The sequence below is a fragment of the Delphinapterus leucas genome, chromosome 1 (assembly GCF_059928025.1).
Source record: "Delphinapterus leucas isolate spDelLeu-1000000601 "Yukka" chromosome 1, BTC_Dleu_Yukka2, whole genome shotgun sequence".
Taxonomy (NCBI): domain Eukaryota; kingdom Metazoa; phylum Chordata; class Mammalia; order Artiodactyla; family Monodontidae; genus Delphinapterus; species Delphinapterus leucas.
In genome coordinates, this window is record NC_143129.1 from 24,159,533 (window position 1) to 24,185,632 (window position 26,100).

The following is a 26,100-nucleotide window of genomic DNA, read 5'->3' on the forward strand; positions in this document are numbered from 1 at the left end:
AACTTATCCAAGAGCACACAGCTACAAAGTGTTCGTGTGGGGATATAAATCTCCATAGTATGACTAGAGAACCATTGGGCATCCTGCCCCATCGAAGTCCTAAATTCCAGCTTCAAGTTCTCCTTCTGAGAAATCTCACTACCGGACCCTAAGAATTATATAAAAGAGTGTTCAAACTTATTTTTCACATAATCCACAGTAAGAATCTTATTTTGCATCCTAGCCCAGGCACAAACACACACTGAAACAAATGTTTCTCGAAAAAACAAAACCTATCCTTACATGGGACTTATTACTATTTTCTATTCTATTTCATTCAATTCTAGTTAGTTTTCAAAATGCTGATCATACTTTACTAAATTGATTTTACAACCCAAACCATCGTGACCTTCAGTCTGAAAAACTGCTTACAGCTTCATTTCACTAAATTCCTGAGATACTGCGGTGTGTTTTCTGGCCTTCCGTGCAAAGATGGTCATGATCTTCTGGGGACCTCAGTCCACTGGCAGGGCTCTGGATAAGTGCGTCAGTAACTTCCAGAGGGAGGATTATTCCCTGTGATGAGAAATCTCGAGAAAGGCTTCTCGAGACATGGGCAAGACTCTGAAGAGGAGACAGGCTTCAAAAGGCAATAGTCCCAGGCAGAGAAACTCAGAGAAAAGGTGTTCCAAGCAGAGAACTCAAAGGAGGCTGCAGGAGAGGATGTGCTTGTCAGGCAACATGGGAGACGGGTGCGCTACATTTAGAGTCACAGACCTGACAGTCTCTGTGAGTCATGGATCTTGTGAAAGTCAACCTCTCTGAGCGGCAAGATTCTCACTGGTGAAATGGGAATAAGAACAGCATCTGCCTCACTTCTCGAAGAGGCTAGTTCTGAAGAGGACGTGATACTAGAAAAAAATGTGTATAAACATCTAACGAAAACAAAGCCGGTGTGTGTGTGTGTGTGTGTGTGTGGCAGGATAAACTGTTGAAATACTGCCGTGATTTGCTTTTTGCTATTAACTGTCAGGATCATAGAATAACAAGAGAGTCAGTAGAACGCTTGGAAATTAATATGACCTAATCTGGAGCTCTGAAACTTGTTAGTGACTCACCTATCTTGAATACATTCGTGTTGCATGTTGCCATCTCAAAGACTTTCAGGGATAATGTCTTATTATCATGCTAGTCAAAAGATGTTTTATTTGTTATTTCTATGTCTAGCTGAAATTTGAGTCACTTACTATGCATATATAATTTATAATAAAAATAAAATGTTGTAGAAATTTAAAAAAAATAGAGGACGTGAAACAACGTCTGAAAACCCACTGAGAAGTAAGTGCACAGAACTGATGGGAAGGCAATTCATTATGTGAATCCTCTGTGCTGTTCCCATCAGCCATGTATCTCTCACAACAACACAGAGATGTCAGCACTGCTATTATCTCCCTTATGTAGATAAGGAAACTGAAGGTCCAAGAGGGAACGTTACTTGCCCAAGGTCACATAGCTAGTGGAAGGCAGAGACAGAACTCAAACCAGATCCGCCTGCCTAAGCCCTCCTCACCCCACTATATGTATGTCTTAAATGGTGGTGAGACAGGCTGGGACCTGGGACCCTTTGCTGCAGTACTTGCACCTGGACAAACGTCTCCTTGAGCAGCAAAATCAACAAGCTCATTTGTATGAGGCATCTTTAAAAAAAAAGGCTCACAGATACAGAGAACAGATTGGTGGTTGACAGAGGTGGTGGAGGGGTGGGCAAAATGGGTGAATGGAGTCAAAAGGTACAAACTTCCAGTTATAAGATAAATAAGTCATGGAGATGCCATGGACATCAGGGTGACTATAATGATGAACCTAGTGGCAGGGCAGGAATAAAGACACAGACATAGAGCATCGACTTGAGGACACCGGGTGTGGAGGGGGAAGCTGGGACGAAGTGAGAGAGTGGCATGGACATATATACACTACCAAATGTAAAACAGATAGCTGGTGGGAAGCAGCTGCACAGCACAGGGAGATCAGCTCGGTGCTTTGTGACCACCTAGAGGGGTGGGATAGGGAGGGTGGGAGGGAGACGCAAGAGGGAGGGAATATGGGGATATATGTATATGTATAGCTGATTCACTTTGTTATAAAGCAGAAACTAACACAGTGTTATGAAGCAATTATACTTCAATAAATGTGTATTAAAAATAATAATAAATAAAATAAGAAAAAAAATAATCCTGTACCATATATTTGAAAGTTGCCAAGAGAGTAGATCTTAAAAGTTCTCATTATGAGAAAAATTGTTACTGTGCATAATGATGGATGTTAACCAGACACTGTTATTCATGTATTTATATTTATACTGTGGTGATCATTTCACAATACATACAAAGATCGAATCATTATGTTGTACACCTAAAACTAGTGTTATATGCCAATACTATCTCAATTAAAGAAAGAATAAGAAAACAGAATGTGCTTTGAAAAGGTGAAGTGCTATGATGGTGAACTCCATCTTAAAAACCCATTAAATATATATATAGAATACATATGTTATTAATATATATTATATATGTAATATATATTAATAACATATATATTCTATATATTTATATTTAAACTGAACCTAAAAAAAAGGATAAACTAAAGGATTATGAGTTTTCATCACAGATCCTCTTTCCAAAAAGATTCACCACCATGTTTTTTAGGAATTCCCCTGTTGCAGTTAAATTTTTTTAACTAATTCATTTAGAAATTTTTAGGAGCTCATGTGCTGCTGTCGTTCTTTTCTGATTTTCCCTCCAGATTCATTCTGGGTATCACTTTGTAAAACGGATGTGAGACTCTCAGAAATGAAGGCATTTCCTGCATTATTTGTTTTTCTTTGTATTATTTACCTCTAAGCCCCACTTCAGGATTCCTCAAACCATCTAAAGGTAAAGGGCTGCATAACTTTTGTTGAAATTCTCCATCAGATTGGGAATTGGGCTTTCTTGAATCGCTCTGAAGCAAAATCTGTGCCCAAGAAGTTGGAAAGGGGAGATGTACTGTACCATGTTGGTGTCTGGTGAGAAACCCACTTTTGAACTCCCAGGGCTCAACTTTGCCCTGGGTTTGTGACCTTGAGCGCATGGTAGGAGGGATGCAAGTGATGTGCCTTCCTCTGTCTCCCCAGAACCCCTTCTTTAGACCTTGAGGTGGAAACTCAACTGAACCAACAGACCATCTCAGGAGCAGTTTTCTGACCAAAATAAGTGAGGCAATGAGGGTCAGTCAGCAAGGTCACTTGGGGCGTAACCTTGGATAGATCCCACCTACTCTCTTCCAACCTTTATCAAAATGATATCCAATTCAAACAGGCTGCATTTTATGTTAGCAATATCCACGGGCGGGCAAAATCAAGCAGTAGCATGCCAAGGATCTGTGAGACTCTGGAGCAGGCAGCGTGAGCATGGGCCTAAGTGGAGCAAGGATAAATCATTAGCAACTCTGACTCCCCCAGAATCGATGCCGTGATTAGGCAAGAGATCTAGGTAATAGTCTCTGCATGTAACCAGCCTACTTTCTAACACACCTATGAAAAGGCAAACAGAAAGGAAGAGTCCAGCCCAGTCCATGCGTAACACTGAAAAGGATTTCAGCTTGACCCCAGGTCAATCCTACCTCTGATATTCAGGGCTTCGGACTTCTTCTCCTTTTTCATAGTCTCTTCTGGTTCATTCTGCGTAGTCAGGGAATCACCTGCATTCAAAGAAGAAACCTTGTGTTGTGTATAAGTTCTACAAACAAAAAGAACCAATGGACTCAAAAAAACGTTTCATTATTTTCAAAGCCCACTACCTCATCAGCCCCCCCACCTCTCCAAACACACAGCCCAGAGTGGCACATTTTGGCCTTTAAATCAGCCTTGTGATTCACCTTTGGACTTCCTTCACACTTTCATTCAAGTTCAAACAAACAAACAAACAAAAAAAGAGGCAGTGGGAATCCACCCCCAACCCCAAACCCATAACTCCCAGGGGGATGGACGGATGGGCAAAGGGGGAGGGAGAAGAACAAAGTGCGGATAGTATCCAATGGAGGAGGGATAGGTGGGGAGTGCTATCTGTTGTCCAATAATAATAACTGATTTCCGAAAGAATCAATACTCCTATACAAAGAGAATAGGGGAAGGGGAAAAGAAGCAAAGGGGGCCCGAGGACCCAGGAGGAAAAAGAAAAGAAATCGGGGGAATACGTTCAGTTAGCGGCACAGACTTAAAGCCGGCCAGCAGAGAAAATAGTTGTGGGTTTTTTTGTTTTTTTGTTTTTTTGTTTTTAAAGCAGACATGTAAAAAAGGGGCGTGGGGCGAGGAAGAAGGGACCGGGCGCGCGGGGGAGGGAAGGGCAACGCTGTCCAGAAGATGCAACCGAAAGGCACCTGCTACGTTGGAGAACACGGTTGCCCCCTTCTCGTCCTTCCTGTCCACCGAGGCCACACGGAGGGTCACGGCCGAGTCGCGGCCGGGGGCTGGCAGGGCGGCGGCGTGCCAGCGGCCCTCGGCGCCTTGGGGAGCCGGGAAGACGCCGCGAGGGCCGCCCCCGGCCGCCGGCTGCTGATGCCGCTTCTGCTGGTGGCGGCGGCGGCCGCAGCAGGCGAACCAGGCGGCGCAGTCCCGGAAGATGAGCAGCCCTACCACGTTGACGGCCAGCCCCAGGGCGCCCACGATGAGCACCAGCTCGGGGTCATCGATGCGCTCGGGCCGGGCCAGGCGCAGCACGGCCTCCACGAAGATGGTGAAGCAGAGCGCGGTAAGGAAGACGGCGTTGCCGAGCGCGCCCACCACCTCGGCGCGGGCGTAGCCGTAGGTGGCGCTCAGGCTCCCGCGGGGGCGCCGGGCGATGTAGCCGGCGCTCAGCCCCACGCACAGCGAGATCAGGTCCGACAGCATGTTGAAGGAGTCGGACAGCAGCGCGATGGAGTTGCCCAGGTAGCCCGACACCAGCTCGGCCACGAAGAAGGCGATGGTGAGCACGAGCATGAAGAGCAGCCTGCACGTCTTGCCCGAGTAGCGGCCCATCCCCGCCCGGCCGATCGTCCCGCCGCCACAGGTCGGGGCGCGGCGCCCTGGACTCCGCCGTGGCCTGGTCCCCGCCTCCCGGGCCGCCCTGCCCGCCGGCACCCGGGCTTCTTATAAGGCGGAGGCGGAGGCAGAGCGGCCCCGGTCCCCGCACGTCCAGAGTCTAAAGGAAGGGCCGGGCGGCAGTATCTAAGGGACCTTTCGCCGCCTCCCCGACCCCTGCCCCTCCCTCGCGGCTCGGCCTCCCTTGGCACGTGGCCACGGGCCAGTGTCTTTCCTTCTAAGGACGGAAGTGGGCAGAGAGGAAAGCTGCCGAAAAGAGGGTGCGTGCCTGGATGGCACCCGTCACAGACACCCCTTAAACACAAGTGATGTTCACCCGACGACCCTTTTTCTCCAGTCCCTCCAATCATCCCTGCCGTGACTGTCGGCTTTTAGTGATAAGGACCTTGACTGCTGCGGGGTGTGTTCGCAGTGGTGGACGTGAACACCTTCGCGTACGTGCCCAGACACCGATTCATTACAGATTCCCTAATAAGCTGGAAGCACCGACCCGTCCCACCCTGCCCTTCCGGGTGCTTCCTGCCTTGCATTTTGCGAAGTTGGAGCTGATTGCTCACTTGGCACTCCCACTCCAACACCACACATGGTGTAGCTATTTTATCCTCTCTTCTTGCTCACAGCCTTCATAAAGGGCACACTATCGCTTCTGTCACCCCCTCATGGCCCAGCATCATCCCTGTCCGCCTTTAGGAACTTGGCTCACAAGGTCACCTTCCAGAGGTGAACTGCAGGCAGCCCTGGGGGAGAGCTCAGATCACACTTCTGTGAGCCTGGCACTCCCTCCCAGCTCTCAGAAATGCAGTTTCTCTGTCATAGGTGCAGGTCCCTTGGCCACCAAAAAAAACAAGGCTGGCCTCCTCTGTGTACTTGTCTCCGTTCTCCATTGGAGAGAATACTCTCCTCACCCCCATGGGTCCCTCCCAGCATGACCTGATAGAGTTCAGTGACTAACCTACGTGAAGGCTTATTCCAAATAGAGCCTTTCTGTTGACAACAGGCTGTGTTCCAAGTAAACGTTACCCAGAAAAGGACTGTCTCCAGGACTCGGGGGAAAAACCAAGGATCGGGGTCCTTGAAGATGGGTGTTTGCTCTTGGTCAGTTCAGGGACCGGGGTGGAGGAACCTTGCAGGTTTCTTTATTGGTTTGTTTTGGTTTTATACTCTTGTCTCATTCCGAAAAAGATCTGAGGGTGAAGTCTGATGATCTCTCTTCTCCCTCCCCCATTCCCAACCCCTGAACTTTAACCATTCCTAAAAAAACACATCTGCTTTTGGCTTGGAGATGAATAAAAATGTCTCACTCCAAAACAGCCACAGAATCCATTCAGGGAACATTCTAATTCTAGTCCCATTCATTGCCTCAGCCTTGTAAAGCATGATCTTGTCTTTTAATGGTCCCCAAGGGTCCTTAACAAGATGCAAAAACTTCTTGGATCTGAGGGTTCCACCTTATACAAGATGAGCCTCGAAATTCTGGGACCCTGTGAGGCATTCCCTTCCCACCTCCAGGAAAATACCCCTACACTGAGAACTTGAGGAAATTGATCATTTAAAATCTTCTCTAGGGACTTCCCTGGAGGTCCAGTGGTTAAGACTCCATGCTACCAATGCAGGGGACACGGGTTCGATCACTGGTCAGGGATCTAAGATTCCGCATGCCCCATGGCGCGGCCAAAAATAAAATTAAAAAATAAAAAAAAACCCACCACCGTTATTTCAAAAATAAATCAATAACTAAAGTCTTCTTCAAAAATTAGTATTAAAATTAGTATTAAAATGATCAAAAACTAAAAAGCAGTACGGATATACAGGCTGATGGAAGTTTTGAGGCTGAATGGTCTTGCACAAGTTCCTTAATCGTCTGGGCCTGTTTTCACGACCGTAAAATGAGGGTAATAATGGTGCCCTCTCATAAAGTTGTGAGGATTGAAGGGGTTAATAGGTGTAAAGTGATTATAACAGCGCCGTTGTAACAGATTACAATAGTAAGCACTCAATAAGTGTTATAACTGCTTATTTAAAAAATAAAAAAAGAAGAAGCAGACAGGAAGAAAAAGAAGGTGTGGGATGAAGAAGAGAGTGGGCAAGAGAAGGGAAGAACGAAGTGGTCCAAAGGGCCACATGATAGTATTAATATTAGTAATACAGCATGTGTAACAAAATTGCTATTGAGCCACAGATGACACATTCTAATACAAGAAGAAGCTATGCCCAAGTACTGCAGACTATGAAACCCCTGAGACACGTAACCTATGACAGAAAGCCAAGCAGTCAAAATAAGAGAGAAAGGCCTTTCGGAGATCACTTGACAGCGTTAACACAGTCCCCGCTGACTGCATTTCTCTGTCATTCACAACTGCAAGAAAAACCTGAGACCAGCAGAAATATATCACTTGTGTCTGTTGCCCAGTCATTCTCCTAACCAAAGGCATATAAGAAGAATTATGTCATTGCCCCAGGAAGGCAGTCAGTGGAACTAGAAAGCCAGCGGCTGAGGAAGCGTAGTGCCCTGCCCAGGGCCTAGTTCCTGACTTCAAGGAAGTCTAAAGACTAAGGGTGTCAACCAAAAGCACTTAAGGAAAATGTTCTGATATATATAGTTGTGTGTATATGTATATACATACATGTTGCTGTGTGTACATATATATATAGTTGTGTGTAAATATACATATATATAGTTTGTGTGTGTGTATGTATACATACACATCTATATATATATAGGTTATACATATATAATCTAAATTAATTGCCAAAAATTTAGACTTCATCTTATAGTTACTATGAATTATGTGGTTTCGGTAGCTTTTTTTTTTTAATTTTTATTGGAGTATAGTTGATTTACAATGTTGTGTTAGTTTCAGGCATATAGCCAGTGAATCAGTTACACATATACATATATCCACTCTTTTTTCTTTAGATTCTTTTCCCATATAGGCCATTAAAGAGTATTAAATAGAGTTCCCTCTGCTATACAGTAGGTCCTTATTAGTTATCTATTTTATATATAGTAGTGTGTATATGTCAATTCCAATCTCCCAGTTTATCCCTCCCCCCAACCCCCTGATAACTATAAGTTTGTTTTCTACATCTGTAACTCTATTTCTGTTTTGTAAAGTTCATTTGTACCATTTTTTTAAATTCCACATATAAGCAATATCATATGGTATTTGTCTTTCTCTGTCTGACTTACTTCACTCAGTATGCCAATCTCTAGGTCCATCCATGTTGCTGCAAATGGCATTATTTCGTTCTTCTTTATGGCTGAGTAATATTCCATGGTATATATGTACCACATCTTCTTTATCCATTCCTCTGTTGATGGACATTTAGGTTGCTTCCATGTCTTGGCTATTGTAAATAGTGCTGTAATGAACATTGGGGTGCATGTATCTTTTTGAATTATGGTTTTCTCCAGATATCTGCTTAGGAGTGGGAGCTTTTGGTTATTGAGCTCTGACTCTCTGCCTAGCCCTTGTGCTGAGTACTTTATAGTCATTATCTCATTTCATCCTCACAACAGCCCCATAAAATAAGTACAGGAAGACTTCAGAGATACTGTGGGTTCGGTTCCAGATGACCCCAATGACGGCCAATGAAGCGAATATCACAATAAAGTGAGTCACACAGAATTTATGGTTTCCCAGTGTATTTAAAAGCTATGTTTACACCATACTGTGGTCTATTAAGTGTACAATAATAGCATTATGTCTAAAAATGCAATGTACATAACTCGATTAAAAATACTTTCTTGCTAAAAATGCTAACCATCACCTGAGCCTTCAGTGAGTCATAGCAGTAACATAAAGATCACTGATCACAGATCACCAAAACAAATATAATAATAATGAAAAAATTGGAAATATTGTGAGAACTTTCAAAATGTGACACAGAGACACGAAGTGAGAAAATGCTATTGGAAAAATGGCCCCAATAGACTTACTCGATGCAGGGTTGCCACAAACCATCGATTTGTAAAACACACAATATCTGTCTACCAAGCATAATTAACCAAAGCACAAAAAAAAAAAAAAAAAAAATGAGGCATGCCTGTACTACTTTATAGGTGAGGAACCTAAAGCCCAAAGATTTTAAGTAACTTGGGCTTCCCAGGTGGCGCAGTGGTTGAGAGTCCGCCTGCCGATGCAGGGGACGCGGGTTCGTGCCCCGGTCCAGGAAGATCCCACGTGCCGCGGAGCGGCTGGGCCCGTGAGCCATGGCCGCTGAGCCTGAGCGTGCGGAGCCTGTGCTCCGCGACGGGAGAGGCCACAACAGTGAGAGGCCCGCGTACCGCAAAAGAAACCAAAAAAAGCAAACAAAAAACCTCTTTGCTGCTACACATCTAAGCCATATCCTGTAATATGTCATATCTATAATAAGGTTGGTGTTATGTTCAGCTATCATCTGTCTCTTCGCTATCAATTGCTTCCAAACCTAGGAGAGTAAGAAAGGGGTATTCTTAATTAGTACCTAAAGCCCTAACATGCTGGTGAGTTGGCAGGAACCTTGAGAAGGATAAAGGTGAGAATCTAGAGGCCAAACTAACACATGGAGATTGAGGCTTCTGGTGAGGCCAGGGCAGGCGCTGTTAAGTTTTAGGTCTCCAGTAAGTGTGAGCCAGGCAGGATTTTGACCTTGGCAAATGAAAGCAGCTTATTGCCTACAGAAGAATGGTTGTTATTATAGATGTTTAAATAGGCCTTTGAGAGCATGAGTTTTTAAGACTGTTTTTTTACTGTGTGCTTCAGTCTGACTGTGCAAAGAAAGTGAGAGAGAGGGTAGTTTGCTCTCAAAAACAAGGACATTGCACCACAGGATGAGAGAGTTTTCGTCAGGCTAGACAAATGCAGAAAAGAAAAGGAGATGCACATCTATCTAAATATACTTAAAGAGGGGATTAGATTAGATCAGACTGGGAACTGGGAACCAAAGATATCTTTCAGAGACAGGAAGCAAGATTTCAGATGGCTGATTGGCATCTAGGAATGCACCTCACCACTCCCAGAGGGAACCAGATGCAGGGACCTATTAAAAGTCATCCTCTTAGAACAGACTTAGGGTTGCCAAGGGGTGGAGGGGAGGGATGGGCTGGGACTTGGGGATTAGCAGATGCAAACTATTATATACAGGATGGATAAACAAGGTCCCACTGCATATCACAGGGAACTATATTCAATATCCTGCGATAAACCATAATGGAAAAGAATACGAAAAAGAATGTAAATATATGTATAACTGAATCACTTTGCTGCAGTAGCAACTAACACAATACTGTAAATCAACTATACTTCAATAAAATAAATTTTAAAAAAATTTAAAGAAAGAGTCAATAGTCTTAACAAAAAAGGCGTCCTCTTAAAGCTATGATACCATCTGAAATAAAAGCAACTGGGGAATACAGCAATTGTCCCACATCTGCCCCATTGTCATATGCTGGGGATCTGTGTGAATGGAGATGATGCCCACCCACTGTGGAAGTGGATGAAAGTCCAGCCCAAGGGGAGGGGCATGCTGGGAAATGCCATCAAATGGAACTTCACCAAGTTCCTCATTGACAAGAACGGCTGTGTGGTGAAGCGGTACGGTCCCATGGAAGAGCCCCTGGTGATAGAGAAGGACCTGCCGTGCTACCTCTAGCTCCACAAGTGTGCTCCCCCGACCCGAGCCTGCCACCTGTGCCCCTCGGAGCCTTCCACCTGGTGTCCATGATGGTCTGCCTGAAAACCAGCCCCTGGTGGGGCAGGCCCGAGAACCCGGCGTGCACCCCTGCCGGAGGAAGGTTCCTCGGCCCGGCTCACGGCTTGGCAACCCCACCCCCTGCTGCCTTGTGGGAATAAAACACACAATACAAATTGGAAAAAAACACAAAAAGGCCCTTTCTTTGTTTCTTTAGTTCACAGATCTTCAGGGTGGGGATGGAGGGGAGAAGACTTAAGGAGCTGCACCTGAGGAGCCTCATTTGCCCTGGGCCCCGAATAAGATGACAAGATCCTGAACGTGAAGCTGATGCCCTATGAGATGAGACTGTAGGGGTTTGGGGGGCAGCGAATGATTTTGTATGTGGAAATGACGTGAACTATAGCTGGAGGGCAGACCGTGCAGATCGTTTTTTCCAAAGATACCCACAACCATATCTCCTATTCCACAGGGAGACCTTGATGCTTCTATCCAGAAGTGTGTCTGAGGGCTTGATTCTCCTTCCATCTTGTCACTTGCTTGTAACCCATACAATCTGAGGTCGGGCCAGAAAAGGCATTGAGGTGTTTACCTTGTTTGATGGAACACTCATGTTTGAAACCTGACCCACCGTGGACGATGTCCTGAGGCCACGCTGTGTGAGGAAACCAAGCCCCACAGCAAGGGCATGTGTAGGGGTCCAGTCAGCAGTCCTGGACGTTGAGACCTCCCAGCCCAGGAGCCAGACATACGATGATGCAGCCTCTCACCATCACCTCGCTACCCCCAGCCTTTGAATCTTCCCAGCCGAGGCCTCAGACATCGTGAAGCAGACAAGCTGTTCCCACTATGTCCTTTCCCAATTCTGGCCCAGAGAATCGTGAGTATTATCAGACAATTGTTGTTTTACGCCACTATTTGTGGTGGTTTGTTACACAGTAACCAGAACAGGGAACCACCATGTAAAGACTGACAGAGCTATACCAAAGCTTCTACACAATTTGGAGCTATCTGAGAGGAGAAGCCAGGGAGATTAGCATAGAATATTTAAGGTGTCATTAGATGTCCTTCAAAGCAAAACAGTTATCGTGGATGTGGCGGTTTGCCTGTGTCCTGTTGGACAGGTCAAAACCAGACAGAGCTAGGACACCAAGGTCAGGGAGAAGGAGGATGAGACGTACTGAAGGGGATCAGGCAAGAACATAAAAGTGTGAGTCCAGGCCTGGCTTAGACTTTTGGTTTATTTGGAAAATGCTTTTCAAGTGAGATGATCCAACTCAGAGAGGTGAGAGTTGACGAGATCTGTTTGGACAACAGTTAACAGTTGCTTTTGGCAGATCCATAAACACTGAATTCATTTCCCTCACTGTGATAAGAAAAAAATCTATGTTGGAAAAATAAATGTCTGGCCCAGAAAACAAGGACCAAGTAAAAGGAAAAAAGTCCAACAAAAACACTAGCCTCATGTGGGGTAGAGAAGGAAAGAGAACAACTTTAAGAACTTATTAAGCCACGAAACCATGAGCAACTCAACTTAGCCTTCCTGAGAGAAGAGCACAAGAGGAACAAAAGCACTAGAAGCCCCTCCTACGCTTCAGAAGATTCAGCAGGAAGATCCACTCTGCAAGGCCTGAGGCAATCAAAGGCTGTGGGCAGACAATCTCTGGAGGGTCGGAAAGCAGCAGCACGAACAACAGGATGAGCTTCCAATGTTTCAAAACAGCTTCAGCTCAGAAATCCACGGAGACTGACCCTCAGGCTGAAACAAAGATGGGAGTGAGGGAGAGGCTTCCTCAGGAGGCAGGAGTCACAGGCCTAAGCAGCTCTGCAGCTGGAGACAGCAGCAGCAAATCCCTGAGGTACAGGATTAATAAGAGCCCACTCACAGGAGAGTGAGTGTAGACCGAGCGGAAACAGGCACTCAAGATGGAAATGGAATTCAGGAGTTGGCTTACTTGCATTCCTTCCTTCCTTCCTCCCTCCCTCCCTCCCTCCCTCCCTTCCTTCCTTCCTTCCTTCTATCTCTCTCTCATACACACAAACACACACACACACACACACACACTGACTAGGAAGGAAAAGTGCCACAAATAAAATCTGGAGCCTAGGATGTCATTGCTGCAAATTTCTAAACTCTGCAAGTAGACAGGGAATATTTTCAATGTCGCTCCCTGAAAAAGGATGCAGTGGCTTTACCAGATACAAAAATCTTGGTATCATTATTAACCTCCTGTTGTGAGGTCTGTGCCAGCAGAGCCAAGTCTGCTGGCACATACCAACCCACATCTTAGAGAGGCAGAAACCAAGAAGACTCCATCTGTCATTCACCCTTTCCTCTGACATCCTTGAGCCTCTGCTATGATCCTTGTAAGTAGTAATGAGGGCCTGGCTCATACTAACTGCTGAGTTCTGGGAACATAAACTTACCTCTATTAAATGCTCTAGCTCTGGGATAATATTATGTGGTTCTGTCAAACTTTTTGGACGCTTCAAAAAGTGTGGCAGGAAATTAAGAAAATACTCAGAGGCCAGAAATGAAGTGAAAGCCCAAATCCAGAAAGGTGAGTCGAAGCCGGAATCCGACTTAAGGATATCTGTCCAATAGACAAAAGCTCTAGCCTTGGATTTTAATAGCCACGTGATCAGGTATGGCATAAGAGACAAAAGTTAGATCCATGCAAGATGAGATCAGAGATTCCCCTCATAATGGTAAATCCTTTGGTGAAAGTTTGAATCAAAACAAAGCAAATGATAAAATAACAAAAACTCACTACCTCAAAGAAGACAGCATGGAAACTTGCATGTTTCAGCCTTGGTTTTGGGTGGAGAGAAAAACATCCCCTATGGGAAGTTAGAACGGTACTGTGGCCTTCATGTGGGAATGAAGTCTAAATTCTCACAATAATAATAATAATAATAGTCCTCAAGCAAAGAATTTTTAAAGTGCTTACAAGTTGGTAATGGCTTCAGGGACCCGATGAAAAGAAATGCAAATCTTCCGTGGAAAAATGTACTTACAATCTATTCCTCTTCCTCAGGGGGTCAACAGACTCCAAGTGGGAAACCTGAATTTCCACTTCCATCTTACAATAACAAAGCAGCACCCCCCTCCTCCCACCAGCACCATGTCAGAGAAGGCCTGCTCAAACAGAAAATTTAAATAAGGTCCACAGTCTACCCCAAACGTCCAGGATTCGTTTGAAAATCTTTCATCATACCGAAAACCAGGGAAATCTCAACTTAAGTGAGAAAGGTCACCAGTGCTGAGATGACACAGATGTTAGAATTATCTGATGAGGACTTTAAAGTAGCCATTATAAAAATACTTCCACAAGCAATTGCAAACACAATTGAAAGAAACCAAAAAGTAGAAAGTCTCAGCAAAGAAAGAGAAGATATAAAGAAAAATCAAATGGAAATTTTAAGACTGAAAAATACAATAACCAAAATTTTAAAATTCAATGAGGAAGTCCCTGGAAGTCCAGTGGTTAGGACTCCATGCTCTCACTGTCGAGGGCCTGGGTTCAATCCCTGGTCAGGAAGCTAAAATCCCACATGCTGCACAGCATGATAGAAGAAACCTCCGTGAATAGGCTCAACAGTAGAGTGGAGAAGATAGAGGAAAAAATCAGTGAACTTGAAGATAGAATAACAGAAAGTTCCCTATCTGAGCAACAGAGAGAAAATAGGTGGGAAAATGAACAGGAGCTTCCAGGTCGTTGAACACATCAGGATGCCGGGATGGTGGTATACTCAGAGAGGGCGTGGGAGCTCCACACCCCTTAAATGTAAATGGTCTAAATATACCAATTAAAAGGCATAAGATTGGCAGAGAGACACCCAACTACCTTCATACCATGGAATAGTCACCAGTAAAAAGAAACCAACTACTGATACACAGAACAACTGGGATGGATCTTAAGGGCATTATACTGAAAGGAAAAAGCCAATTTCAAAGGTCACATATGTATGATTCCATTTATATAGCATTCCTGATATTAGAAGATTATAAAGATGGAAAGAGTGGTTTCAAGGGCATAGAGATGGGGAGTGAGGATATGGAATTATGGGTATGATTATAAAAGGGTAGCATGGGGGATAACTTTGTGGTGATGTAATCATTCTGCATCTTGATTTTGGGAGTGGCTACACAAATCTACACATGTGGTAAAATGTCATAGAACTATATACACACATTGCACCAATGTCAATTTCTGAATAAGTGCAGGTACATCTAAAGAACTACCTAGACTACCTAGAATGCAACACAGAACAACAAAAAGTAGAAAATATGAAAAACAGGTCACAAGACATGGAGGACAGAGTAAGAAGATCTAAAATTATCTAATTACTGTTGCAGAAGGAGAAATGGGGCAGAGGCAAAACTAGAAAAGATCATATCTGAAAATCTTCCAGAATTTATAAAAGCTATAAATGCTTAGATTTGCGAAACGTGACAATTCTCAGGGGGGATAAATAAAAAGAAATTCACATTTGGAAATATTGTAGCAAAACTGAAGAACACCAAAGGCAAAGAGAAGATCTTTAAAAGGCGGTGAACTTATCCAACCTTGGATGTCCTGAAGGAATGACATCTATTCCAGTGGAAAACAATCCAGATTAAAACTACTGAAGGGATCATGACTCTCCCAGGCCTGAGAATGAACTCAGAGGAAGTTCCCAAACTGAGGAAGATTTGGTGTTTTGTGATTTTGTTTTGATTTATCTTTGATCTGGACTTTAAGTTAATAATCAGGGACTTTGATTTCTTCAGATAGAAAGTCATAAGGTCAAATATATTTAATTTTGAATTTTAATTTTTCCCTTATAATTTGATATTAACAGGGGATGCATGTTATTTAAATTTGGGGCATTTTAATATTACTGACATTGAATTATTAGACTATCTTGATGCTATCATTTCATGTCACTGTGTAATCTCTAATGAGCAATAATGAACATTTTTGGGGCCTCAGAGTTCATTTAACTCATATATTTTCTGTTCTAATCCATTTTAGCCGTTGAGGGGATGGGTATCAAAATTGCTTAACACTGGTCACAAGGAAAATACCCACAGGAAACAGTGGTTATTGTAGGGGATGCAGGCCTTGTGAATACTGACAGCAATACTATCATGATAACTGTCTATCTAGCTCTTCAAGGGGAGCCCCCAGTGAAGAACACATAAAGCTGGAGAGTATTGGGAGAAGATCGTTCCTCTGGTCTTGTGTTTCCATGAGAGGACCACCACGTAGGCTCTTACTGACCTCTTCATTCCCTCTCCAACCTCCATGTGAGAAGTCACTCCTGGGGTGGGAAGGTCTTCTCTCATTGGTGGGCTTAGTAAAAGGAATAGAAGTTTGGTTCAGCCCTCCCGTGCTTTACACTTTGAACTACCTGTCCTCGGAGTGTCCATTCTCTCTGCTCCTGGGTCCAACTCTGTGCCCCCCGTTGTTGAGCTTGGCCCCAAATAAGATGGGTATGTTTACTGCTGAGATAAGTATAATATTAGGAAGCATTCTGGGACTTCCAAGGTCTATCCTCCAATTCAGTTTTTTCAAAAACAGAGCTACAATTTTTATCGCCATCTGACTATCTTTGATCCCTTAGTTCTGTTAGCTCTAGACTCATGAGTAGACATTATTTATTAGCCTCATAAAGTCCCAACAATGCCATCAATCAACTCTGGTCAGGAGCTATAAAGCTGGTTACCGGCTCCCCTATTTTCTCTCCTGCAAAATCTCATGGTGGTTTCTTCAGGTTAACAATTCGACAGAAAACAGGTGGTCTGTCCAGGCAGTTCCTCCTTCAACCTGACTTCCTGGCTGCTCTCTTATAAGTATCCAACCTCTAGTTCTCATTGGCCTGAGTCAAGGATCATCTTTTTTTTTTTTCCAATGTCTGTTGGGCTGATACATTTCTAGTGTTGTCAAGGCAGATAAAGAACAAGACCACAGATACAGTTCATCGAAAATCACTTCCCTCAAAATTCTCTCAAGACACCTTCTCAGATGTAGACAATAAATAGCAGGACACAGATGTTGGAAGACATTCTTCTAAGAAAAAGGAGTCTCTAGATATCATTGCCTCTTATAAAAAATGATGACAAAACTAGTCTATGTCATAATCATCAGAGGGAGTTATACAAAATGTTTTATATAAATCTCAATGACTACTGTCTCCACAAAAGAGCAAGGAGGAGGCAAAAAATAACAAATATATTCTTTATATCTTGTAAGCATCTGACCAAAAGAAAAAAAAATAATAAGCTTACTTTTACCCCACTTTCCTGGAAAATTAAGCCTCTCAGTAAGGAAAATAGGAATATCTAACTAGGCAGAACTGCAGGAGAACGTTTAAAAGGCAAACCATCTTATGGCAGAAAAGAGGTGTGGAAATGCAAAGTCTTGGTTCTAACATCAGTTTTGGGTTAACTATAAAACACTTCATGTCTCGGTTTCTTCATTCGTAACTGGTAAATATGTGACTTGGAAATACGAGCTACATCTGCATTATTTTAATGAGTGATATGTTGACATGTTAATACCATTACAACCGTTTAAAATATATAATCTTTAACAGCTGAAAAATACAAGTAACGCCCTTCTACAAAGTGCTATCTTGAGCACTGAAGATGAGGAATGTAACATTTACGAGAGCCCTTAGAAAAATAATGCATCGTGAAGGTATTATTATTTATCAAAAGAAAAGCATGGAGATTCTTTAAAATAGGTGTAATGATACCTGAGATGAGGCTCATATGATTAAGTGTCTTCTGCAGGGTCAGACCCAGTGAAAGAAGGAAGAAGTTCCAGAACCTGTATTTTCCAGTTACAGTCCCTGCTCCAGCTGGTTCACCCCACTAAAGATGCTACTAACCTGTCATCAGGAAGACATGTGTTTTGTGAGGTGTTCCAGGAATGGCGACGGATCTGTATGGACCATACGTATGACTAACAGCAAACCGTTGTGTGTGTTGGCCCGGGATGAGGTCAGCTGCCAGTCCGTGGATGTGAAGTAGGCAAGGACCTGTCCACAGAGGGATCTTACTAACATTTCCTTTTTCCTTGTCCCTTCAGCCCTTGGACACTCACTACCAACCACCACCACCAAGTGTCATGTTGAGCAGTTTATACATGCTATATCCTTTCATCCTCACAACATCCTTAGGAGATAGATAATTCCCCACTTTACAGATCAAGAAACCGAGGTTTAGTAAGTTGAAGTAACTTTCTGGAGGTCATTTAGCTAGTGGAATTAGGATCAATTTGTGGTGTATTAACTTGCACTTTTTGACATGCAATGTTGTGATTATTTCCAAATAAGTTTTCACTGTCCATGGTTTTTTTTTTTCTTTCTTTGGTCAAGCAGAGTAGGTTTTATAATTCAATCTTCTAAGTCTTTGTCCTCTACCATTAACTCGCTGCATGATTGTGGTCCTGACTCTGTTTCTGTTTTCTTATCTGAAAAAGTAGAAATAGCAAGTATTCTTTCTCACTAATCATTTCACAAAACATATAATGCTCCAAATGTATGTGATATGCTGCTGTGATTATTCTCCCTAGACTTTCACAGCACCTGACAACTCACAGATGTCAAGAAAGACTTGGTTTTCATTAAGATTTAACTCAGGTGTCAGAGTGGCCTCTGCATATTAGAAAAATATGGCTGAGAACAGGGAACTGGTTTCTTTATCTTCCTTTTTTTATTTCGGTTGAATTTATTTCACAAACACGAAACAGGGGCTTCTCTGGTGGCACAGTGGTTAAGAATCCGCCTGCCAGTGCAGGGGACAAAGGTTCGATCCCTGGTTCAGGAAAATCCCACATGCCGCTGAGCAACTAAGCCCGTGCGCCACAACTACTGAGCCTGTACTCTAGAGCCCGTGCGCCACAACTACTGAGCCTGTGCTCTAGAGCCCGCAAGCCACAACTACTGAAGCCCCTGCACCTAGAGCCCGTGAGCCACAACTATTGAAGCCCCTGCGCCTAGAGCCCATGCTCCGCAACCAGAGAAGCCACCGCAGTGAGAAGCCCGTGCACCACAACAAAGAGTAACCCCCACTCACTGCAACTAGAGAAAGCCTGCACGCAGCAATGAAGACCCAAAGCAGCCAGAAAAAAAAAAAAAATTAATTATTATATTTTTTAAAAAACATGAAACGGCACGTATTTTTCAGTCTTCCTTTAATCTTTCTTACTCGTTCCCTATAACTGACCCAGAACCCGGTCCCTGGGCAGCAAGAGAGGTGAGGCAGTACGCAAGCTGGCATGAACCTACAGAAAGAGACATAAGAGCACCTGCTCTGGAATAGATGCTGTGATCTGTGGTGGGTGTGTGTATACTTACCACTGAGTGCCCCTGTGGAACTGAACTGTTCAAAACGCTTGGAAAACAACAGTGAGTGTCAAATATGGACAAACGAGAAAGTAACAGCTTCTGGGAATGAAGCATCATACTTCCTAAAACTGTTTAATAATTATTGCAAACGCCCAATCATTGCAATCCTGCCTCTGAAGTAGAAAGAGTACTCAGGGAACCAAGATCTAGAAAGCCTTCTTCCCCTTTCTGGTTTGAAAAGCCGCCTTCACTTGTGAAGTTTCTGATCTCTGACTTACTCCGCGACTTGCCGCCGGGAGAGAGGCAGCCAATTCCCCCACCACCACCCCCAACCTTGCCTCTCCTAAACCCTCGGATCCCTGCCTACTTTGCTTGTCTCTAGATAAAATCTGCTCTAAAAGGAAAACGAGTTACTTTCAGTGTCTACAGGACTGTCCGTGTAAAATATTCCCATTAGGCTACAGCACTGAGTCAACAAGAAGCTTGTGAGAGCAGCTAATCAGAAGCCTGTTAAAAGCCACCCCAGCAAAAAACTTGGCTGATTACTGGGCTGGCACTGCCTCTAGCAGGTTGGCTGGGGAAATGTAATGCCACAAAGGTGGTGAGAGAGAGAGAAAGAGAAAGACAGGGAGGGAGAGGGAAAGAAAACAGTTTGGAACCCAAACAAAATGAACATAAATAAATACACAGGAAAGGTATTTTGTTAAAAAGTTTTTTAAATACAAACAGATGTTTTAGATCTAAATTGTTGTACACGGCAAGCCTATCCAGGACAGAGGTGCACGAAATTACCTTTGGTTTAAAATAAAAGCCAATGTACAGCACAGTATTTGTTCAAATGCAAGTCAAGGGCAAAGAGAGTTCTGTCCATTAAATTTTAAAGAAAACTCAAGCCTGAAAAATAATCAAAAAGAAAATGCAAACAGAAAAGATAATGTGAAAGTCAAGGTAAATTTAATAAAGTAAACAAGGAGTAGGAAAAATGCAAACAAAGCAAGTTTTGTCCCTAAATCTAGAGAAAGAAGGTAGTGGATGCCCCGTATTTCCTAGGATCTGAATCGACATGTTGTTTTCACCTCTCCTCCTCTTCCCCAAACACATTTATAACTCTCTTCCCCCAAATACACTCACACATATAGCCATCCAAATTTTGGACTTTAAACCTATTTTGTTTGCTTTTTTCTTTTGTGCTTGCAATTTTTACTTTTTTCATTTTGCTTTTTACTTTAGCTAAATCTGCTCCACCATCGCCTTTTCCTGTCGGAGATGGACACCCACTGGCTAGCTACTGATCTAAGGCTTCCAGACTCCCTGTCTCAACTAAATCTTCCAGACATTCTTTTCTCCCAGGTGATTTTTTAAATTTCTGCCTCCCTCTGTCTGATTCTTCAAAGTATCTCACTCCATGAGTCCTAGAGAGGTTTAAAGTCTTTACAGTACATACAGTCTGTTTTGCTAATATTTAAAATAAATTAGTGGTCTTATTTCCTACTCTTCTGTGATCTCAGACATAAAATATAACTCGTGTCAATTCCTACACCAGACAAAGCAAAACATGTAAAAGACCCATAGAACTGGGAGAGACTAAAGGCTTGCTAAGTAAAACATTCTCTTTGGCCACAGATCCCACCAAAAAAAGTGATGGATTATTTGATTCTGATCACTAAATCAGGAGGTACCACGGTTCTTTAGTTTTTAGGTACTTCAAAATGCTTTGAGCTAAAATTTAGATATATAGAAAATCTTTATCCTAAATTTGGGTTGAATCTTTTGAAATCAAGAATCATTTTTTCTTCATATTTTACACCTCCTGGTTTAAATCAATATGTATGGATTAATCACATTTTTTCTTACACTAGGAGATAGTTGGGTTAATGTCAATAAGTAAGATGTATCTAAGCCAAATATTTACTCTTTAAGCTTATTTAGGTGATGGGAAGGATATCAAAATGTATATTTTAGTGAAAGCGATAAATACATAACTCGAGACATAAATGCTAAGAAGCTAAGCAGCTATCCTAAAATCACTTGGAGGATTTCTAAATTTCTAATAGAAGAATTTCTAAAATTTCTAAAGATTTCTAAATAGAAATAGAAGATTTCTAAAATTTCTAATAAAAGAATTCAGCAATACAAAAGCTACCAAAATAATAATTTTAACATAAGAACATGGACCTTAAAGCATTAGCGATGTGTGTATAGTACCTAAAATAATAATTTAAACATAGAACATAAATCTTAAAGCATTATCTATATGTGTATATAGTATCTATCATTACAATTATTTAAAGTAGAACACTATACAGCATCAAACACTTCAAGAGAAGACAGATAATCTGGAATTAAGACAGTAGAAACCCACGTGGTCAGGGTGAAATATTTGTCTTTAAGACTCTTGTTATCTGAGCATGGACAGAAACATTGGAAAGCACTGCTTCCCAGACAAGGGCTGAACTAAGATTTACCTGATAATAATTCAATTTATAAAAAAAAGAACTATGGCTGTCTACCAATTTTTGCATTGGTCAAACTCTTTGCCTAAATTGCTTTTGCTATATGCAGGTAAATATCATATGTCTAGAGTAAAGACAAAATTAGAACTAAAAACACAAGTTTAGTAATGGTGACACTACCATTGTCAATACTAACCATGGGTTTGATCAGCTTCCTTGCCTTAAACTTATACTTAGCAGTAAATATTTTTTTCTTGTATCAAATATGTGAATTTTATGATCTGGAACCTCAAGGAGAAATTTTTGCATGATGACTAATGTAAACAAGGCATAAAATCTCAAGTTAACTAATTATTGCCTTTTACAAAAGACGAGGTCCTAACTGATTCATTAAATCAAATAAAGATACAGACTCTAGTTTCTTGTCTGTTCCCTTTTATACTTAACACATACTGTAGGGATTCTCATAACATACATTCTACCAATAGGAAAACTTAGACCAAGATAGAATAAAGGACTGCTCCCAGCTGAGAAAGTTTACAATGGCAGGAAAGACAGCAGGAATAAAATAAAAGATGCAAACTCTTACTCTGAGGTCCCTGGGCTGAGTTATATGATGCCTTGACTAGTAAGAGAAAACTTTTTAGCATCAAATAAGAAAAATCTTTAAATTTCTTAAAATCCAGATGAGCAATTAGAATTCAGTGATACTGGGTGATCACATAATTCAAAGCCTTGCATTGTGGTTTCTTTAAAAAAACAATAACTAGTCTATACCAAGTGCCTATTAAGTGCTAAACACTTAGATTCCCATTGAGTCCTTACTGAGTCCACATTACAGGTGGGTAAACAGCCAGGTGAAGTAATTTGACAGCTGCCCTGTAGGAGAACCATGATTTGGACCTGGTCTGTTCATGCTATACGACTCCTTAAAAAGCACTAGGAATTGCTCTTCTGCAAGAAGCTTTTTTTTTTTTTTTTTGCGGTACACGGGCCTCTCACTGTTGTGGCCTCTCCCGCTGCGGGGCACAGGCTCCGGACGCACAGGCTCAGCGGCCATGGCTCACGGGCCCAGCCTCTCCGCGGCACGTGGGATCTTCCCGGACCGGGGCACGAACCCGTGTCCCCTGCATTGGCAGGCGGACTCTCAACCACTGCGCCACCAGGGAAGCCCTCTGCAAGAAGCTTTTAACATATATTTTTAAAATTCCTTTTGTGGCACTGAAGAAACATGGTTCCATCTGATAATTTATCTTTTGGATTTATATTTTTTTTGATTTATTTTTCTCTTCCAAGATTTAACTCAATCTTTTGAATGGATGACCCAATCAGTTTTGTACCCACTCTTAAGTCCCTCCTAAAGATTCACATGTAAATAAGCTTTCCTTTTTCTCAAACAGGACAGATGTCTACAATAAATAAATACAAATATTTCCATTCAGAAAAAAGAGCTAAGTTTACTAGATCATCTTCTTTATTTTTTCTCTCCCTTTTACATCACATTCCTTGAATATATTCCTAAGAGTTGATCTGCCTAATCAATTGTTTGCTCCTTTGTTCCATGTGAGCTGGTTATGTACCCCAATATTTTTTGAACATATTTTTAGGGGACATTGAAATATTATTTTTAAATTCAAACATAGTCGTGTCATGTCTGGGTAAACAAAAATGAGTCACTAATTAAAGCAGACTGCTTTCAATGGCGCCTCCACTTTCAAAGTGCTCCCTCTATGGCCACAGTTTAGTGCCTTTCCCCCTGTCTGCCTGTCTGCATATTTTTTCATTCCCTGTGACTAAAAAAGACCCCCAGCTGCCACCCAGCTCATAAGGAACTTTGGACTGAAAGCGACTCTTTGGAGAAAGACCTTTAGTAAAGTCCAGGGGACGAGAGGGTGATCAAATGAATGGGGCCCCTCTCCATAGCACCCCCAGGGGCCCCCTAAGATAGCACCTGCCAGGACTCTGACCAAACTACAACATCTGAGGAGCCGTTTACCTGTTTCAGCGTCTCCCTGGGGCCCTGGTGCCACGCAGTAACAGCAGTCCAAGAAGATGACATAGTTAAGAACATTGAAGAGCAGCCCTATGACTCCAGCACTGAGAATCAGCAGTGGAGCCTCTGTCTTCTGGGGATCAATATACCTTTTGACAGCTTCAACCAGGATGTTGAACATCAGGGCCACAGCAAAAATGGAGTTGCCAAATGCTCCCACAACATCTGCCCGAAGAAAGCCAAACGTGCTGTTCCGGTGCTGTTTTATACTGCTGGCCCTTACGCCAAAAAGACCAATGATCATGGAGACCAAGTGGGAAAGGACGGCAAAAGAATCGGAGGCCAATGAGAGGGAGTTGCCTATGTGGGAGGTCACCAGCTCCATCACGAAAAGGAGGGTGCTCACAACGCACATGAGGATTAAACGGAAGCTTCTTCCCGAGTATCGCCCCATGGCGCTCTGCTCTCCACTGTCCCTCTCCCTTTCCTGGGAAGGCTGAGCTCTTAGGGGAGCAGCTACAGATGTAGTGATTACAGTTCCTGGATAACTCTCCCCTTCAGCCTTTCAGTGCCTGTCATATTTGAAAATCATCTTTTACGAGCTGCTATAAAGCCATAAAACAGTTTAAAGGGCAATTAAGCAAGAGATGTCACGTGAGCGGGGACTTACTGAAACGATGACACTGACTTCCAGATATGAACTTGAGGGCTTTCTTTTGTTTATTTGTTTTTGTGTATCGTTACAGAAGTTAAGACCCTCTGTGTCTGAATCACGCAGAAACTCACACGTAGCTGTGGCCTTCTCAGATCCCACGCTCCGTGTTTGCAATAAGTGCTCCGGTATCTGAGATAAACAATCGTATCTTGTTGACCTGGTGTGTAAATGGTTTTGAATTCTGTTTACTGCATGGAACAGGGAATATTCTAGGGTCACTAATCCAGACATTAGAGCTACAGTAAGTGAAAGACAAAGGAGAAGCTAGGGTGATTTTTTTTCTACTGCCTTGCCCACTGATCTGGAATAAACAAGCACCCTACTTCCAAACGTTCTCCATAAATAAGACAAGAAAAACATTCCTCCTGTTCAGGAAAGTTATAATACCTTTAAACTGGAGGAGCTAAAGACATAACCACAGTTAGTTTCAGGAAGAAGGTCAAATTCTAATTACTTGATTTAACTGATGCAAGGAAAATTTTTTTTTAATCTTATCATCTGTCACTTATAACCCTTAAAGGTTTACCAGTTCCCGAATATCTAAAACAGTAGCAGCCTCTATTGTTTTGAGTAGACTGCCTACAGTCAATCCTTTAAAGAAATATAGTGAAATCACTATACCTAATATTTTCTGAATTTGAAGTCTGATTACGATGGTTAATTTTTTTAAAGGTTTTTTTTTAATTATGTGTAACAAAGACAAAATTATTTAAGTCAACAAATTTTTAAGGAATTTCACATGTTCTGATTCTTTCCACTGCCAATCGCCTTAGTTCCTCCAAACTCATAATCTTCAAGATAAAATAGCCCTTTCAAAAAGAAGTTATCATGTAAGTCAGCCCACAATTCTTTTAGTTAGGCTTCTTTGATCTCCAGTGAAATATGGACACACTTCAAAATTCCCCACCTGTAATCTTTGGGATCCAATTTCCTCAAGCGATTTACTTTAGGACCATGTTTAGGGTCAGAAGATGGATCTGCCTGGTTCTGAATTTGACACCCTCTAAAAGTGTATTAGGTTCAAATCATATTCACTCCTAAGCCATCACACTCTAGAACAGTACAGATCACTGGGATATGCCAATACCTAAGATAAAAAGCTTGACTGTTAGGTTTTTCATAGTTTACTTGGCAGCTCTGTCTTGTAGTTCTTTCCCACAGATCTAACAGGTAATTCTACGAGTAAAGGAAACCACACAGTTAATCTATGAGGCATTTCCAATAATGTAGGTTTACAGAAAAATCCCTGATGGTTAATTTTATATGTCAAATTCACTGAGCTTCCAGGTGCCCAGACATCTGGTCAAACATTATTGTGAGTGTGTCTGTGAGGGTGTTTTTGGATGAGATTAACATTTGAGTCAGTAGACTGAGTAAAACAGATTGTCATCCTTAATGTCAGTGGGCCTCCTCCAATCAGTTGAAGGCTTGAACAAAACAAACAAGCTGACCCTCCTGCAAGTAAGGGAGAAGTCCTCCTACTGACTGCCTTCAAGCTGGGACATTGGCTTTTTCTTACCTTCAGGCTCAAACCAAAAGATCAGCTCTTCCTATGTCTCGAGCCTGTGGGCTAGAACTTCACCATTGGTTCTCCTGAGTCTCCTGCTCACCATGTAGATCTTGGGACCTTCTCAGCCTTCCTAATCATGTGAGCCAATTCCTTTTAATAAGTCTGTATTTATATACACATCCAATTGGTTCTATTTATCTGGAGAACTTAGACTAACACACTGACTTTGACTAAAACCTGATACTTTAGATGCAGCCTTAATAAGTTCCTTAGCATTTCATAAATAATCTCCAATTCAGTTGATATTCTAACAGTGAG

General features: G+C 42.4%; 1 protein-coding gene and 1 non-coding gene across 3 annotated transcripts in view; both read right to left on the bottom strand.

Moving 5' to 3' along the window:
* SLC30A10 (solute carrier family 30 member 10) overlaps positions 1 to 24,203 on the bottom strand; it is a 40,580-nt gene extending 16,377 nt beyond the window's left edge. The window contains exons 1-2 of one of the 2 annotated variants that reach the window (XM_089906919.1): positions 23,561 to 24,203; positions 3,640 to 3,717 (exon numbers count right to left, since the gene is read on the bottom strand). In XM_089906919.1, the coding sequence (XP_089763045.1) occupies positions 3,640 to 3,717; positions 23,561 to 24,011 (529 nt within the window). In that variant the 5' untranslated portion in view covers positions 24,012 to 24,203. Of the gene's footprint in view, positions 1 to 3,639; positions 3,718 to 4,395; positions 7,054 to 23,560 lie in introns of those variants that run through there. The other variant, XM_022579246.3, reaches the window with a different exon arrangement.
* Positions 24,204 to 25,407: 1,204 nt separating this feature from the next.
* On the bottom strand, positions 25,408 to 25,536 carry LOC115802819 (small nucleolar RNA SNORA18). The gene has a single exon (XR_004023364.1). It is a non-coding gene; the product is annotated as a small nucleolar RNA SNORA18 (small nucleolar RNA).
* Between the last annotated feature and the right edge of the window lie 564 nt (positions 25,537 to 26,100).